A 19,393-nucleotide genomic window follows, 5' to 3' on the forward strand; every position below is an offset into this window, starting at 1 on the left:
AAAACGTTTAAAAGAAAAGTCCAGAAAGTTCAGAAATACCGAAACTATAAACACAAAATGACAGGTTAAATCGTAGTTATAATAGTCAATCAGCTGCTCATAGTATTATTATCTTTAAGTGTTGCCAACCTATTTCAAAGCGTACACGGATTAAGTGCATAATAGAACAACACTGTTTTGTGTTGTTTCGTTGGAATCCTGATGTGCGGCAAAGTATAAACCGTACGGCAAAGTATAAATATGCAGCAATTAGCAGCTTTCTGTACTATAAACAGTACAAGGAAGCCAACTTTGTCGGGTGACTGTAGGAAAAATTAATTGTTTAGACATGAGTTCACTCCACGACCTTGAATGATTTTCACAATTTTTCTGTTATTGTGGATACGTGTAACCACTGCATCGTCTCACACGTGATATTTGACGTTCCTGTGTTTGGTTTTGTCTCACAGTGTGTGTGCAATGGAAAATGTGCCAAATCAAAAGCCACAAACCACTTTTGGGACTAGTAATAAAATATAACACCATTACCTATCACACCCAATTCAAGGATTGAAAAATAACTTATCTTCATATCATAGGATATTTATTGAAAATATTAAAACATAAAATATGTTAAACCATTTGAATAAAAAATACAGCCAATTTTTGATCAGGTAATTGGACTAAAAACATTGATAAACTTGCAAAACAGCTACAACTGGTAGCCACATAACCCAAATCTTTACACTATTACCTAAAAACATTTCAATGGCAAAAATAACCACCATTCAAATAAATGCTAAATATAAATTCAAATACTACTGACTCATAAAAAATCCCCCAATCATCTCTTTGGACATACAGCCTTACTGTAAATTCTTACAAATCTAGCTACCACATGTTGGTGGTATATCTTCATGGTAGGCACAAACATCACCTCCTGGCTAAGTTCAGACTGTTGCAATTATTTGGCATTAGCGAACCCTACGCGGTTGTTCTCCATGTCAAACTCCGTGTAGTAGCGTCCAATAAACACGTCACCGAGGATCCACAGAGGTCCGCGCGGGATTTCGATTCCCATGAAGCCTGATAGACAGATGGACTTGCCGAACTGACTCACCTAGTAACATATTTTACGATAAGTTGTAGAATAAAATTCTATTTTTATTGTACTTACTATTTAGGTTAAGTTAAGATAGACTTTTTTGGTTAAGTTATATTTATATTAAATTTAACTCTCATAGTTAAACATCATGGTAAACAAAAATCTCAAGCTTCAAAGGATGTTAGTATTTTATTATTTGTGAGGTTTTAATGAAAAAGAGACATGAAGCCTTAAGAGTAGCCTTCACAACTAGGAAACGTTAATATCTCGAAGATTTCCAACATGTTTGTAATAACAATATTTGTTATTTTCCATAACTTTGTATCGATAACAGAATAAAACAAAATTTTAAAAATACGTGTTACCTTAAATAGAAAAGTTATTACTCTACTTACACGCAGAACATAGTCAGTTCCATTCAAAGAAAACGATTTTCCTCCCAAAACAAAGTTGATCTGCGGAAGTTTTGCAATGAGATCGCAGTTAACCTGGAACAGTAAAATGCACAATTTAACACACTAAATGAAATAATAAAGGTCCATTTTCAACTGAATCACAGAATCATATTACAGTACAGTAAATTTACAAAATACTAACTATAATGATTACATTTTTTTTGTGCGTAGTATTTCGGCTGTTACTCACCACATACTGTCCTCCCATGATCGGAGTAGCTCCAATGGCTTGGTTGATGGCCGTACACTCGGCCACAGGTCCTGCGATGAGGCTAGTACCAGTGTCTGCAATAGCCTCGCATCCGTCCTTGCAAAACTCTTTGGAGCCTCCAACCACGATTCTGTAAAAGCAAACAAGATTAAAGATCAAATAAAAATAAAAATAATTTGCTCAATTGTAAATTCTAGAAAAATATTAGAAAGTTCTTTTCATAAAAAACTTATTTTCTAACTCAGCTCTAATTAAAATATGCCTGGAAAAGAGTTAAATAAAGAGAAGGAAAAGCAATCTTTTTTAACGTTCCAACAATAAATTATCGGTTCTCAGTAACAATAGAATTTTCAAAACACTTACATATTTGTTAGATCAAATCATGCAGCAAACCTTTTAACAGCCTCAAAACACTACTCATTAGGTGTGGGTTATTAGTGGATTTTTTCAGGTGAGTATTGGATGCAAATATTTGAGTATCGAGTAGTTAACTATTGTTAGATTATTATTTTTTTAAAGCACTTAAACTTTCATGGGAAGGGAGATGAAATCAGAGTTTAGCTTTGATATTGTGTCTACAATAATAATTATTTTCACAGAAATGCAACAAAAGATAAATCAATAGGAGCAAATGAAAGATGTAACTGACTTTCACAAAAAAAAAAAAAAAAAAAAAACTTTACAGTAAAAACTAAATAATTAAAATTAAATATTTAGACCTAAACAACCTTCAACAGACGCGTACAAAAATTCAACGAGATTATTTGACGAGTGATAAAGAAAAAAAAACACATTTAAAAATTATTATCAAACAAATGCTTGTGATTGTGTAATTTGAAAGATAAAATCATATTTTAAGTTAAAAATTACTGCAGATTAGTTCGGAATTTAGAGTCCATTTTTAACAGTTTTTAGGCAGTAAGCAGTTGACAGTGGGGGAATTGAATTTTAAGTCAAAAATACTGTACTAGTCAGAAGGAGAAATGCCATAGCCATCAAAAAACAACTATTACTGCCTTGATAAATTTTTAATGGGTTTGTTATTGCATAGTTGTCCTAGAGTCGTAAACAAAGAAATAAAGTGACAACCATGAATATGTGATAAACACTTTTAAGAGCTTAACTACTTTCCATTTGATACGCTCGTAAAAATGCCTATCCTTAAACGGTTTACTTAACTCACTTATCCATTGCAAATGTGTTTCTTATTTCATTTTGTTCAACTCTTTCTACGTACTGAAAATAGGCACAGATAAGGTGTAGAACAACTTTCTAACATGCTTCTCACAGAACTTATATTAATGATCTCCTAACAGAACTTCCAAGGGGCAAAGTAAAATTTCAATTTAATGTTGCTCCAGAACCCAACAAATTTAATATGGGAACTTTTTCAATACCGGTAGGTTGGAAAAAAACCTACTTGTCCATCTTAAACTGCCAGTACTGCTGCTTATCCACGGATAAGTAGGTGAAGTCTCCGCTGTATTTAGCCGGGTCTGATCCTCCGAAGATGATTTCACCGCCTTCTGGAGCCGCAGGGTCTCTGAAACCAATATTTTTTTATAATTATGGTCAATCAAAATTAAGTGATACTATCATTTATGGTCATTAGCTTAATCCGGTAGGTTCAGGAGTTTGTCAGTAACGAACAAATAAAAATGTCAGATTAATGAACGTCTTCAAGAAACTAGTTATTGTCAAAAGAATAGTGTTGGCTGGGAGCAAATTAGTTAATTTGTCTTTTTAGTAGGCATACTTTCTCTTATTTTAGTAGTGAGTGATATGAAACGCTAAAAAGTATAGAAAATTAAAACACCTTTGAATTTTATTATTTTGCACATTTGATGATTGTTTACGATTCTGGATTCTGCCAATCGCTCTTATATATCTGCAGATCGCCCTCCCGACTCTGCCAACCATGCTAATGTGGCTTAAAATAGCATAACAAAAATGTTTAGGCCTTTCAATGCCGGATTATTGAAAGTGATGGACCATTGGACACCTGATTAGCAGGTTTATACTGTAATAGGCTGATAGCTCAGAGCAACATGAGTTTAACGTGTAGAATATTATTTGGTATGGCAGGTATTGACTATTGAGTTTGATTTTAATAATGCCTGAGTAGAAGTTGTTGGGAAGCGTGGGTATTTTATTAGTTGCACCTCAAATCATGCTTTTGGTTTTTCTATTCGATCCTAATTATGTCCGTGTTCATCAACCATTTATAGCCTATTATGACAATTCAGACTTTAACGTTCCAAGAAAAAAAATTGGCGTAAATTATTTATTGGTCCCTGTTGCTTATGTTTAAACATGTAACACCTCAAGCTTCTAACAACTAATAACCAAACGCTCACATATCACATCCAAGCTGATTTCTACCAATGCTAGTACTGTACCTGTTGAGGTAGAATGAGAAGACAGCGTTATTCACCAGCTTCTGGTTAACCATGTTGTAGAAAGGAGGAACTACGTTGTCAACGGAGATGGAGTTGTAGGCGAGTCCAAGGATTCCGTCGAACTTGGCCGCCACAAACGTCAAACCCGGCTCACTTACTGCCTCAGCAAACGTCTGGTTCTGGATAGTGAGTCCGGCCATCTGAAGAAAAGGTTTATGTAGCTTAACCTTGATGTCTAAATGATGTTAGATCCCTTCTTACGACTGAATCTAATTTATAAATTTAGTTTAGTAATATCTGGGTGGGATGGGGATTAAAATCAGCCTGTGGGTGGAGGAATATAGTATGTCCATCATTTTTATTGGTTGCTTGACATTTAAACTTAGCCCATTTATAAGGTAGATTGTGTTTTAAAACTTTGCTACAAGTGTGCTTTAGCCTACACCAAAGGAGAGCAAAAAGTAGCTTAGAAGTATTAGCACTAATTCACGTGCAAACTTTACAACACTGTAGCAGAAAAGTGAACTAAAACTACTTAAACTGAGCCTAGCCCAGGCAAATTACATATATGCTCCCCAAAAAATCGTCTAAAGCTGGAAAGTGTTTTAATACCTTTTGGGGGTCCCAAATAAGACTCCTGTGAGTTTGCGACGGATTCTGACGTCTGCTTAAGTTTTGGGAGTCGAAAAACTATAAAAATTTTGCACTTTTTTCAGTTTTTTGCGTCTAACTCCTAAATAACGAAACCTAAGGAAAATGTTGTTCAAAGGTGTCTTTTAGTGCATTTAATTTTGGTCGATTGGTGTTAAACACGTTAAAATCGGCCGAGCCGTTTAGCCGCTCTACCTTTTCAAAGTTGGGATATTTTCATCAACATGGCCAAAAGGTTGATTATTTGACCAGTTTTCGGCTTACAACTCCTAAACGACGCATGCTATACAAAAAAGCACCTGTAGTTAGTTTGGAACACACAAAATTCGGCTTAGAATTATGATTATGAATTACTAGATAGTTTATTTAATGGTTATCATCATCCAGAGGTTTATCCAAGAATGTGTGAAGGGAAGGGTAGCAAGACCCCCTATGTAATTTTAAATCTAATATTGTTATCTGAGGTTACAAAAATTCTAGGATTCGGCTTAAGCTCCCATTTATGCCATCCCTTCTCTGGACATTCCAAAATGATGTTAAGCGATTCTAATATATAAATACCCCCGCCGCAGCAAACCTGCAGACTAAGCGAATTTCCATTTACCTGGCTGGATTTCTACTAAAATATTCCCTAGAAATTGTCAGATTTATTTCCTATTAAAAAACCCATTAATTTAGTTAGTATTTAGGTTTGCTGCTACAGGGAAGATATTGAGGTGTGTTTGTTTTATTGCAATGTCGATAGCTTAGTATGAAATAAACCGAATTTCCAAATTTGGTTAAAATATCAATAAAAATAACAAGCAAACTACAACAGTTTATTTATTCTCCTTAAGAATAACATGGGGATTTTAAATTTACAATTTTCGTAATTATATCCGTAACCATTGGGCATACAACAACGCTTTAATATACAAAATTATTTCTTTTTTTAAGCTCTACAAAATGGTTTGGAGAGGAATTATGAAATTTTGTTTTTTTTAGGGTCAAAAATGGGGAAAATAAATTTTTACCACATAAAACACTCCACGAACTTGTTTGTATAAACGTAGGTTTACATGTTTGCAAGTATTTAAACCCCTTCTTAATTTTAATATGTGTAGGTACAAATATCAAAATCCACAAGAGAGGTCTGAGAAAACTGTGTAGGCCTTTACACATTTACTATCTTTCAACTTATTTGTTTCCAAGAAAACAAAGGAACTGAAATTTAAGAAAAATATTTGTAAAGGCATAAGCAGCCTTCCCTGAGCCATAAACTAAGACAACACTATGTCCAGGAAGTCGTCAGACCGTAAGTACTCTTGAACTTGCTATTTTTCCCAAAGTCTTAAATGTAACTCATTTGGTAAATGGTAAATAATTTTTGTAAACCCTTCGATATTTGTAAACTGTTAAGATTTACTGTAAAGGTAATACTCTTGCGGAGTTAGGTATTTTTTTTACCAAACTGAATATTAGGTATACGAGAATCAATATTCCTAACTTAAAATAGTAAAAAGTAGGTAACTAATAAAAGTTGTGATATAGGGATATTTTCATGATGATTCCTATATTTGAAAACTGCCTTTAAGCCGGATTTTCCAAGACGCAGAAGAGGAGCGCGGAGAGCGGAAAAGCAATTAACATGGTGTTCCACTCTGCTTCTGGGAAAGCAGTAACATTAAATTACCTAAGACAAGAGGAGTCCGCTTTCCGCACCTAGGAAATCAAAGCTTTAGCAAATAGAGAATATATCAGATTATAATTTTAAAGTTAATATTGAACTAGGGCGTTCACGAAGGCGTCGCTAATAGGATTGTAAAAGGGTCGTGCGGGTCCAGCTGGTAATGGCCCTGCAGGTCAGTTTGGGCTGCCTCAAGTTATGGTGGCAAGAAATATAACACTTTAGCTTGTTCAAAATTAACTATAAGTGAATAGCTCAATAACTTTTGTTAAGGTATTGGATATTGCTTTGCTTATTGAATGAAGTCAAGAAATTGACAACTAAAGTTTGCAATCGGCCGATCCTTTTCAGGTATATGCGATTTTATCTTCCTTTTTTATTATTTTAGATCCATAAAAAATTGCGTTGACATTAACGGTTTGTTATGAATTATGAAGATAAAAAGGGTTTACATTTAGGGAATTCCTAATTCAATTAATGATTGAATAACTAAGCGTGGTTTTTCCTGAAACTAAATCAAAATTGATTTAGCTTCATTGTTTCTTCTAGCTTGTCCCTTCCAGCATCCTGTTGGATCAGATTATGCTTAAGGTGCAAATTATCATTAGAGATTGATAATCTAGGCGCTGAGCCTGAAGAATGATTATGCAAAATGCTGGTATAAAACACATTAAACAAATTCTTTCATTTTGGAAATTGCTAAAGCAAATCCCTTAGTATTTTGGTTTAAATAAGTTGCCATGGTTTTCATTTCAATGATTTTAAAACCTGAAAAAATTGCGGTCTGGACGGAATCTTAATAACGTTTTCATTTCATGTAACCAAAAGTAAAAATTAATATCAATAGAAATACAGTACGGTTAGCACATTAAAAAGGATGAGGAACAATTAGTGGAAAAACTGATCTGCGTTGCAAATCACTAAGAATCGACTGATCCCGTAAAAGTCCGAGTAGACGACTGGACGACCATCTTCTTCCGAGCTTTACCACTGACAGGTATCTCTTCATGAGTTTCAGCAGACCAGGTAACATTTAGTTAAATGTTTAAACCTCATTAATAGCACTGTGAGATCATATATAATAAGGTATACTTACAACTTATAAAGAAACCGTTTTCATACCTGTACCTATGGTCATGAAACTCTGGAAATTTTTGTTTGTTCTAGGATGCTAGGCATGACCCCGAAGTTATTTTTAACGTTACTTCAGGTGGTTGGTTTTACGTTACCTAACGTTAACGTTACCTAGTGGTTGGTTTGTCTCTTAGATAAAATCCATTGATTTGGTGGGATTTGAACCCGGGACGGGCTAAAGTCCCACGCTCTAGATCAGCTCGCTCCCCGGCTATTTTGAATAAGTGTATGTTACAAGTTACATCCGTTCCACAAATATTTGTGTATGGAAGTGGATAGAAAGGGTGTCAAAGATCGTAATGTCAGGAATGTGAGGCTAGACGGAGAGCCCACAGAGAAGTAAGGTACAGAGGAAACATGCTTATGGGACAACTGTGCACTTTGGGCTCTGGTATGTTGGGGCGGAAATATACTTGTGACAAGCAAGGAAGAGCCCAAACGGCAAGCACTGTGTGAAAATTCCAATCCCACAGGGCATAGGGTCTTCCTCCACCGTAAGCATTGCAGTAAATGAGGGCAATCGAGGCAGTCGGGACATTGCTCTAGACACCAGCTCTAGAGCTAGCCACCACCTAAGTGTATCATGAAGTGTATCGTCTGTTTCTTACTTCTCTGTGGAGAGCCTCGCTACAATATCAACCGTGTTACTCTGAATGCTAGGTTTACGTTTTTACGCAGGGGAAAAAACAGGTAAAAAATAACAGATTATATGATAATTGTTGAAAATTCTGTCTCAATAAAGCCAAAACGCAATTTATGTATTTATGTATAGTGTTTGTGATTTGTATCGCCTGCAAAAGCTAATGAGATAGAAATCCTACTAATATTATAAATGAGAAAGTTTGGATGTATGTTTGTGACAAGTGAACGCGAAAAATACTGGTCGGATTGGGCTGAAATTTGGCATGATGATAGCTCACATTCCCGATTAACATATAGGCATATTCTTATTTCAAAAATCCTTTCTGGCTCCGCCCCAGTGGCTCTGGAGTTTCCCATGTTAACCTTATGAGAAATGGAATTATTGAATCTTAACAGCTGTTTCAATTAAACAAGTTGGTTCTGTTCTATGATGTTCAATAGCATTAAAGTTACAAGGATTACCAACAGGGTGCAGCACTATTATTTCTTTTACATTTATGACAACAGCTAATTTGCAACCAAAAGGTGAGTGAGCGTAGCGAACGAACTTCAACCTGGAGGCGAGTTAGCGTAGTAAACGAGCTAACCCGTAGGCAAGTGAGCGCAGCGAACGAGCTCCAACCTAAAGGTGAGTGAGCGTAGCGAACAAACTTCAACCAGGACGTGGTTGAGCCATGCGAACGAGATAATCTTGAAAATTAAGAAGTTAAACGGGGCAAAGCCCGCGGGTTACAGCTAGTAATTTATAACATAAGACTTCTTACTATTAACAAATTTGGTACAAATTTGTTTCCAGGGAAACAGGTTTAAAGGATTCTGAAATTAAATGAAAGATGCCTGACAGCTGTAAGTAGCCTCTTCAACGGATATTAACTAAGACAGCGCTGTGAAAATCGTCAGATGGTGAGTAACGTCAACAGTGTGTCATCTCATTTTCATCATGCAGTTTTGATCAAATCAAATTAGCCCGACTGGCGAGCACTGTGTGGAAATTCCTATCACACAGAGTACAGGGTTTTCCTCAACCGTGAGCATTTTAGTACATAAGGGCAAGGAGGCGGTGTGGGACTTTGCCCTAGACACCAGCACTAGAGCTAGCCAAGGGGGTACCATGAAGTTTATCCTATGTTTCTTCTCTTATGTTGGGAGCCTCGCTACGATATCAACCGTGTTAATCTGCGTGCTAGGGGAAATATTACCATAGTACTATCTGTAACGGTAAAGCTATTTCTTTGATTACACATGAAGTAAGAGTACGATACCATTTGGTACAGCTTGACTGCACTCGCATTGACCAACGGCAGGTTAATATGTCAATACTGAGTTGTAATAAAAATATTTTAAATCTTTTTAGTAAATGATATACATTTTTAATGTAATGTTAATATTAGTAAGCGAATATGAAGAGAATGATTGTGTCTAATAGATGCAACCGTGCATAGCAGTTAATTCAGAGGCCCTTTCCATTCATCAGAACAACAACACTTGTTTTATGTAATTATTTTATTTTTGGGGTAATACTTATTATTATTGTTCCCATGGATTACACTAACAAATACATCTTTAACAAGCAAATTAACTACACCAGAAAATATGCATCTTGTATAAAATAACATGGAATATCGAGTAACCAATGTAGGTGAGCAAATATTCTAATTACATTTGGCTGGTTATTTAAATGGTTAAGACAATTGCCAAAAAAAAAACTTATATTCATTTCATTAGGCGAAAAACCTAAATTTCATTTTGAGTCTTATCGTTTGGGTTTATAATAAATCCCAAATATAATATAATAATAATATAATCTTAATATAATATTGTTCACAATTTATAATACTATGATCACTATAGAAGATTATTTTTTTAACTAGGTATTGATTCAGAGAAACTACTTTCGACAATCAAAGGTGTAATTTGATAATTTTATAATTTTTTTTAAACGCGTCCCCACCAAACATGTTCGTCGAACAGTGTTTGACGGACATTTGTGATGTCCGCCGAACATTGTTCCGGTGTTGGTTTGGTAGAGACGCCTTCTCAAACATTCTGAGCCTCATGGTGGGTGTAGTGGTATGAAGCTGATGATTTAATTCTAGAAAGAAGGTTGTTGCCCTTAAACTGTTATGAGGGTGAAAAATAACAGATTATAAGATAATCGTTTAAAATTCTATCTCAATAAAAACAAAAAGTAAGGGTTCTTTTAAGCTATCTATAAGGGTTGGTGAATTAGCAGATGAGTAAGAAATCATCTACATCATAAGATTTGTTACTATTAACTAATATGGTATTATTTGTTTCCAGGGAAACACTGGTTTGAAAGGATCCAGAAATTAAAAATGAAAGATGCCTGACAGCCAGCGGTAAGTAGTCTCTTCTACGGATATTACCTAAGACAGCGCTGTGAAAATCTTCATATTGTGAGTAACGTCAACAGTGTGTCATCTCATTTTCATCATACAGTTTTGATCAAATCATAGTAGTAGCCTGACAGTTTAAAGTACATATTAAAATTGTCACTACATTAATCTAAAAACATATCTGAAAACATTAATATAGCACAAGTATTGGGAGTACAAAAAAATCTAATTTCATTTCCCACGATTAAGGTTGTATGATAAAAAGTAATTCTACATTTAAGCCTTGAACCAACACAGTTTAAATTCTAAGCATGAGAATTCCGCCAAAATCCTGTCAACTTCAAGAGTTTCAAAGTCTCTAAGCTCAATGGATGTTGCACGTAAGTAGTTATTATCATTTTGTATTTTAATTTAATATTATTGACATTAACTAGTGCATTCCTTTAAGATAACACGAGTACTGTACAGGAAGCATACAAATGTTTGTCTAGGAACCATTATGAATAACTATATTGAGTGATTGATTGATGGAGACTTCAGATCCCTTGCGATGATAGTGTTCTCCCCATAACGAAAGTATTCCAGACTCAAAGAACAAATCATATCTAAGTACATAGTAAAAATTTACTCTCCATTGCAACAATACTCAACTACTTGCCTCAAAACGTTATCTCAACCTGTTGTTAACATAAAGGGATCAAGTTGAAACTTTGGTTAAAACACTGTTGCAATTGACAAAATGATATTGCAAATTTGTAAATAAAAAAAATGCACAAATCCAAAACTAATTTAATGAATTAATTTTCTATCTCTGTCTTATTACAACCTCATATTAGTGGCAATTTTAGTTAATTTTATACACATCTTGAAACTTACTGACCATAATATTGATGTTCAGATGTTCCGGATTCCATGAAAAGAAGATGAAGTTTGCTTGGATCAAAAAAGAAGATGAAGTTTGCTTGGATCAAAAAAGAAGTTGTATGGTTGTTTGTGTGTGTGAGAGTAAGGGGGTGGGTTTGATAGCTAGGGAATTCGTTGAAAACAAAAACGGACCAGAAAGATTTTTATGTTATCGTTTCATAGTTATTGAACAGGTCATTTGTACTTCCGACTACGACAGGGAGGGGAACTTGCTAGGCAAGCCAGGGAGAGGGAATAAAAAAAAGTAGGTTAGAGGGGGGTTGTAAAGGGGGGAGGGTTTGAACATTTTGCTTAGGGACGTGGGATGTATCATGGTAGGCTAGTCAGGGCCCGGGGTTATGGGGTGAAGTAGGCTAGAGGGGGGCAACGAAAGTCAGAAGTTCTAATGACCTGTGTATATACAAAGGCAAAAGATTTTAAAGAAATATGATGTTATCATGAAAAAGATTTTATGGGTTTAAGACATAGGGAAAAGAAAATTGTTACTAAATTATTTTAATAACAGGTCCTTGGATCATCCATTTCAGACAGGGAGGGGGATAAAGTAGGCTAGACAGGGACGAGGGAACTTAAAAAAAGTAGGTTATTGGGGGGTTTAAGGGGGGAGGGTTCATTTTTGAGTTAGGGAGTGGGAAGTATATTGGTAGGCTAGTCAGGGTCTGGGGTTATGGGGAAGTAGGCTAGAGGGGGGCATCGTGGTGATGGATGATCTAATGACTTGATTCTGTTTGGAGGAATAATCCTTTATTTCTCTGGGAATAGTGGGAATAGCAGGGGGAGGGTGGTTCTAGGTCATCTGGATCTACATTTGAAGAGTCAAGACACTGGTAGAAGAGATGTTGGAAGAGGACAACATTAGAAGATGATCGTCATGACAGTGGTGTGACAAGTCTGAAGTCAAGAAACTGAGAAAAGGATATCTGGAGCATTCCATGAGGTGTGTAAATATTTAAATTATATATATATTTAAAAGGTCAAATATGCATAATCAGCACTATTAAGGTAAGTATTTTTCAGGAAGTTGGCTGGATTATTTGGCTAAACTGTGTTGGTTCAATGATAAATGTGCGCACTAGTAAGGGAAAGATTCTGATTTAAAACACTTACTCGTATTAGGTTTTTATGGAGGATAAGGAATTGTGTTTTTTACGTAGAATTTAATGATAAAGGGCAAAACAAATATTTAAATACTACAAGTGACAAGTTACGTTAAGAGGAAATTAATAAGTGTTTGCATTAGTAAATTAACACATAGGTACCGGCGGAGAAATAATTTAAATTTCCACAGTATTTTACAAAACATTATTTTAACGGGAATGGATGACTTTACTTGACGAACATGAATTTCTATTTCATTTAAGATATAACTACAGTAGTGAGTTGTTTTCATCCCTCAGAGCTATCGGGTTCATTGATAAAATATCAGGAATAAAGAAGTCTTTGCCTTTTTTGTAATGGATACCAAAGCTGGAAGATAGCAGCCTCATTCAAAACCAATGAAGATGGGCAGAACGACTGTGATGGGCTTATAATCACCAAGAATTTTTAAGGGGTAAGTGATCAGTAATCAAGTCTAAAAAACCCTAACACAAATTGAGAAAGATATTTGCAAGCCCATGTTTATGACAAAGCCACCTTTTCTATTTGATCATATCTCCATTCAACTTCACTGAGACTTTGAGAAATGAATCTAACTGGCTGCCAAATTCTGTTGAGCCACTCCAATACTCCACCAATCCCAAGGCCTAATGAATCTGCACAAATTCTTATAGGCAGCTCTGGGTCAAATGTTACAAGCGACACATCATCAGTAGCTAGATTCTTGATGTTCTCGAATTACATCTGATGTTGATCAGTCCAAATCTATTCGTAATTTGTATTAAGTAGAATTATAAGTGGAACTACATGATTCAACAAATGAGAAATGAATTTCATGAGGTAGTTCACCTTACCAAGAAAAGACCGCAGCTCCTTCACATTCCTTGGAGGTTGCACAGCTTTAATCGCAGAAACCTTATGTGGATCAGGTTTTATTTGACCATTCTCAAACCTATGACCTAATGAATTCAATGACTTCACTTTAAACACATAATTATTTGTTCTTGTTCTAAGTAATGCCTTTGTCTTGCATATTCTTAGTAGCATATCAAGTCTTTCATAAGGTAATTGACAACACCTTTCAGCCCCTCGATGGCCTTAATCATCTTTCTTTGGAAATGCTACGGAGCTGGGGTAAGTCCAAATGGTAGTCTTCTAAAGTAAAAGTGACTGACTGGTGTGATGAAATTTGTGAGTTTCTGGGATTTTTCATCGATCACGACCTGCTAGAAACCGTTTTGAGCATCAAGCTTAGACATAACAGAGGCTGATCCTGTATTTGCCTATATTTGCTGTTAATCTGCAGGCAAATTAAGCATTTCTCTGGACAAACTCATTTAATTCCGTGTAATCAACGCAAAGACAAATAGCACCATCCTTTTTTGTTGCTACTACTATAGGGGTAAACCAGTCAATTGCTTCTATGACAGGAACAATAATACCGGTCTTAATCATATTGTCCAGTTTAGCCTTTAAGAGTAGAGCTACCCGACGAGGGCTAGATACTGCAAACTGTTTGGCATAATCAGATAATTAAATGGTGTATTGGTTACCTATTACAACTCCCAAAACGTTGAAAACATTAGGATACTAAGTCACTCGACATCTGAGTCAACTTGATCTACAGACTTATACAACAAACCAAAGGCAATTATTACTGACACTTCTAGTAATGGCTCTTTTTGGCCCTCCACTCCCTCCCTTTTGGATAAAACCTAAACGCAACTGTTTATGTATAGGGTTTTTGGCGTAGGGGTTGGCGATCCCATCGCCCAATGGCTAGCCATTGCAATCAGCCTCCCTGACTCCCTATTCATCAACTGAGCAGGGTCTGTCCTTTTACTCCATGGTTTTTCTTCTTCTTCACAAACATGGACCAACTGTCTTATCTTTCATGTCTCTGCTCTCTTCTTCTCCCAACTTCCACCCCTTCCTTTTCCTTCTTCTGTTACAGGCCAACCCAAGGTGTTAAGTGGACCTTGCTGTGGGGTGGATGGCACCAGGCCTCTTTTGTATGGTGTCTGAACGGTACTTCGTAAGGTGGGGCTGAGCAGGGCAGGAACCCGCTGGTATCTACACTTCTTAGTACAGGGCTTGGAACCTGATGAAGCCAGGAAGAAAGTGGATCAAAGGAAGGCATCATCAGCGCAGGATAAATGGGTGCCTAGAAAAGGAAAAAAGGGAGATTCAAGAGATTACCCCACCCCCGAGTAAGAACTTTAACAGGTTTTGTAACTGAACATTGTAGGCACAGAGGTTATCTAAAAAAAATAACATCATTCAGGAATGTGACTGTAGACCTTGCCAATCAGGGCAAGAAACACCCAGACATCTATTGGCTGAATGCGATGCAGTTGAGAGAAAGAGAATAGCTTGCGAATGCAAGAAGTAGCAGTTGGATATTTTCCTCAGAACTAGGGATGGACGAGATTGGATTTTTAGTTCGAGACGAGACGAGACGAGATTTTTTATTTCTCATAAAATTTTGAGACGAGATCGAGACGAGATTTCTCTTCTCATACACAACGGGAAATGCACGTTCGAAATTTTTACCTGATTTTGTAACATTGTTAGATGACTGTTTAAATACTAAAATAATGATAATAGGCAAGAATATTTACAATCTTTCATTAAATAACATCAGCATAAAATTTTTTTATTAATCACGCCTAACTTATTAAAAATGCCTACAATTAGGAAACATGGTGATATCAGTTAGGATTAGAGTTCAACTTATCCTAAAATAAAATAAATCATAAAATAAAAGCAATATTAATTTTTATAAAATAGTTACTTGTTTTGACTTTTTTTATAGTAATAAAACATTCCTCACACTGCTTACACTTAACAAAACTTCTCAAATGTTATTAAAGTAATATTATTAAAATAATGAAAGTAATATTTACATTAAAAGAATTAAAGTAATATTTACATTAAAAGAATTAATTAAATAAGAACGCCTTCGAAAAGGAAACGCAACTACAACACGCTCCTGTATTGCGGGTATTGCATTGACTTTCTGCAGGCGTTTTTAATTTTTTTTTTTTTTTTTTTTTTTTATTCTCGTCTCGATAAAAATCTCGGCCAAAAAGTAATCTCGTCTCGTGTAACGAGATTGAAAATTTCCCGAAAATTTCCCGAAATTTCGAGACTTGACCATCCCTACTCAGAACCCCACCTGACGCTAAACTTCATTAAGGAGTAAGGATTGGAGGAGGTTCTCTAGGCAAAGACCGTAGACTAGTTTGGGGGACACAATAGATCTTACAGGTTGCAGTGTAATCTTCCCCCCAGGTATCATCAAGTATCAGTCTCAGTATGTATATACGGTTCGTGAATTGTATCACCTGCAAAAGCAGATTTGAAAGAGATTATTTATAACATAAGACTTCTTACTATTTACTAATTTGGTGCATATTTGTTTCCAGAGAAACCCAAGTTGAAAGGATTCTGAAATTAAAAATGAAAGGTTCATGAGAGACGTAAGCCTCTTCAATGGATATTAACTAAGACAGCGCTGTGAAAATTGTCAGACGGTGAGTAGCGTCAACAGTGTGTCATCTCATCTTCATCATGCAGTTTTGCTAAAATCATATTAGCCCGACAGTTTAAACTACATATTAAAATTATCAATACTTCCATCTAAACACATATCTGAAAATATTCAGATAGCACAAGTATTGAGAGGATATAAAAGTGTATGCTGATACATCTATTGATGAATGATAATAATTTCTCAGTACTTGTCGTCATTATACTCTGATATTTTAATTGTTACAATATTATGTTGTTGTAATCAATCTAATTTCATTTCACAGCTAATAAATCACCGTATAAATATTCATGTTTCTAGCCCCTGAGCTATTTGCTAAGACATAACAATTTGTTAGGTATCTCCGTCAAATAGTCTAAAAATTATTCAGATTGCTCAGTAGCTTACAATATAATCATAAGAATATAGTACTGTATAATCATATTATGTTTTGATGTGAAGAAAACATTTCTAAAGGTTGCAACTCATCATACATATAATTAAAACAAACAAGCACGAACATAAACATGCTACAAACATTTAGATAGCACTGTTATGATAATATAATTCCGGCGCGGGGGTGGTTGCTGACTAGTCTGTTACAAATAGTAAAAAATATTCTTACTTTACCTTAACATTTGAGCCTATTTTTGGACGAAGAGTTCATCAAAGCAAATTTCCAGGCGTATTTGCTAAGTTTGTTTTGATTTAATGTTTGCAAAATGTGAGCTAACTTACCATTCCAAATCTTAATTACCAATTGAAAAAATCTAATGAATATTATAGTTTACAGCTTTGTGGTAGAAACATTTACTAACGTTTACAACCGTTACTGTTTCAACCCAGGTAACTACTAATGAACAGCAAAAAAAAGTTTCTTGTTGTTAACTAATGAACAACACAGATTGCTACTTATAAGGCCTTAATAATTCTGCATAATATTTAATTTCCCTCAATTGGTTGTATAGTAAAATGATCATAGGTTGTAAAAGGTAATTCTCCATTCAAGCCTTGAACCAACACAGTTTAAATTCTAAGCACAAGAATTTAGCCCAAATCCAGCCAACTTCAAGAGTTTCAAAGTCTCTAAGCTCAACGGATGTTGCAAGTAAGTAGCTATTATCGTTTTAATATTATTGATATTTACTACTAATATACCTTTAATATATCACGAGTACAGAAAGAATTTTCAAAATACTAACAAAGTATTTAAAGAAACAAATAATCAACAAATTATTTTAGTGCTTTAAATTACCAGCCAGAAAATTATCAATTGAATATTGAGTGATTGACTGATTGGAGACCTCAGATCCCTTGGAATGACACTTTTCTCCCCATAAAATAGTATTCCAGACTTGAAGAACAAATCATCAAGAAGAACAAAGTGGATAGTCAGGTTTAAAGTTTTCGGAGACTTTACTCTCCATTGTGACAATACTCAACTACTTGCCTCAGCTCATTATATAAACCAGTTGTTAATATAAAGAGATATTCAAAGCAATGTTGAAACCACTGTTGCAGTTGACAAATAACATTGCATACATTTTAAAATTACAATCATGCACAAAGTAAAAACCAATACATAAAAAATTAATATTCTACTTGTCTTGTTACAACTTTATCAAATTAAAATTGTAGTTAATTATATACACATCTTGAAACTTTTACTAACCACAATATTGATGTTCAGATGTTCGGATTCCTTGAAAAGAAGATGATGTTTGCTTGGATCAAAAAAGAAGATATGGTTGTTTGTGCGTGTGAGAGTGGGGGGGGGGGGGAGGTTGTTAGCTAGGGAATTCGTTAAGTACTGAAAGGGACCAGAAAGATGTTTAGGTTATGTTTTCAAAGTTATTGAACAGGTCATTTGTACTTCCGACTACGACAGGGAGGGGAACTTGCTAGGCTAGCCAGGGAGTGGGAATAAAAAAAGTTGGTTAGAGGGGGGTCGTAAAGGGGGGAGGGTTTGAACATTTTACTTAGGGACGTGGGATATATCATGGTAGGCTAGTCAAGGCCCGGGGTTATGGGGTGAAGTAGGCTAGAGGGGGGCATCGAAAGTCGGAAGTTCTAATGACCTGTGTATGTACAAAGACAAAAAGTTTTATAGAAACATGATTTTATCATGAAAAAGATTTTATGGGTTTAAGACGCAGTGAAAAGAAAATTGTTACTAAAATATTTTAAAAGTAGGGCATTTACATATTAATTACAGGGAATTAAGTAACAATTCAGGGTTGATAACCTTGGGCTTATTGTATAGAGAGAAGTGTAAAACAGGTCCTTGGATCATCCATTTCAGACAGGGAGGGGGATAAAGTAGGCTAGACAGGGACGAGGGAACTTAAAAAAATAGTAGGTTATTGGGGGGTTTAAGGGGGGAGGGTTAACATTTTTGAGTTAGGGAGTGGGAAGTATATTGGTAGGCTAGTCAGGGTCTGGGGTTATGGGGAAGTAGGCTAGAGGGGGGCATCGTGGTGATGGATGATCTAATGACTTGATTCTGTTTGGAGAAATAATCCTTTTTTATCCGGGAATAGTGGGGATAGCAGGGGGAAGTGTGGTCCTAGGTCATCTGGATCTACATTTGAAGAGTCAAGACACTGGCAAAAGAGACGATAGAAGTGAAAAAACATTAGAAGATAATCATCATGACAGCATAATTAGAAGTCTGAAGTCAAGAAACTGAAAAAAGGCTACCTGGAGTACTCCAACAGGTTTGTAAAATACTAACTGTTATAACTTTTTATATTTTAATTATCCATTAAGAAAAAATAACATTGCAAATTTGTAAATTAAAAACTAATATAATTAATTAATTTTCTATCTCTGTCTTATTAGAACCTTATCTTAGTTGCAATTTTAGTTAACTTTATAGACATCTTGAAACTTTTACTATCCACAAAATTGATGTTCGGTTTTTTCAGATTCCCTGAAAAGAAGATGATGTTTGCTTGGATCAAAAAAGAAGATGTATGGTTGTTAGTGTGTGTGGGTTTGAGGGGGGTTGGGGGGTTGTTAGCTAGGGAATTTGTTGAGAACAAAAACGGACCAGAAAGATTTTTAGGTTTTCTTTTCAAAGTTATTGAACAGGTCATTTGTACTTCCGACTACGACAGGGAGGGGAACTTGCTAGGCTAGCCAGGGAGAGGGAGTAAAAAAAGTAGGTTAGAGGGGGGTTGTAAAGGGGGGAGGGTCAACATTTTACTTAGGGACGTGGGATATATCATGGTAGGCTAG

At 35.5% G+C, this 19,393-nt stretch overlaps 1 protein-coding gene across 1 annotated transcript in view; it reads right to left on the minus strand.

The window, feature by feature from the left end:
* Positions 1-570: 570 nt before the first annotated feature.
* The window catches only part of LOC128992149 (lysosomal aspartic protease), a 32,190-nt gene continuing 13,367 nt past the window's right edge, over positions 571-19,393 (minus strand). Inside the window, exons 5-9 of the mRNA XM_054415587.1 lie at positions 4,150-4,349; positions 3,171-3,293; positions 1,730-1,880; positions 1,480-1,572; positions 571-1,099 (exon numbers count right to left, since the gene is read on the minus strand). Coding sequence (XP_054271562.1) covers positions 944-1,099; positions 1,480-1,572; positions 1,730-1,880; positions 3,171-3,293; positions 4,150-4,349 — 723 coding nt within the window. The 3' untranslated portion in view covers positions 571-943. The remainder of the gene's footprint in view (positions 1,100-1,479; positions 1,573-1,729; positions 1,881-3,170; positions 3,294-4,149; positions 4,350-19,393) is intronic.

This window comes from Macrosteles quadrilineatus, unplaced genomic scaffold, assembly GCF_028750875.1.
Source record: "Macrosteles quadrilineatus isolate MER2022 unplaced genomic scaffold, UCM_ALF_1.0 Scaffold_4__1_contigs__length_99947679, whole genome shotgun sequence".
Taxonomy (NCBI): Eukaryota; Metazoa; Arthropoda; class Insecta; order Hemiptera; family Cicadellidae; genus Macrosteles; species Macrosteles quadrilineatus.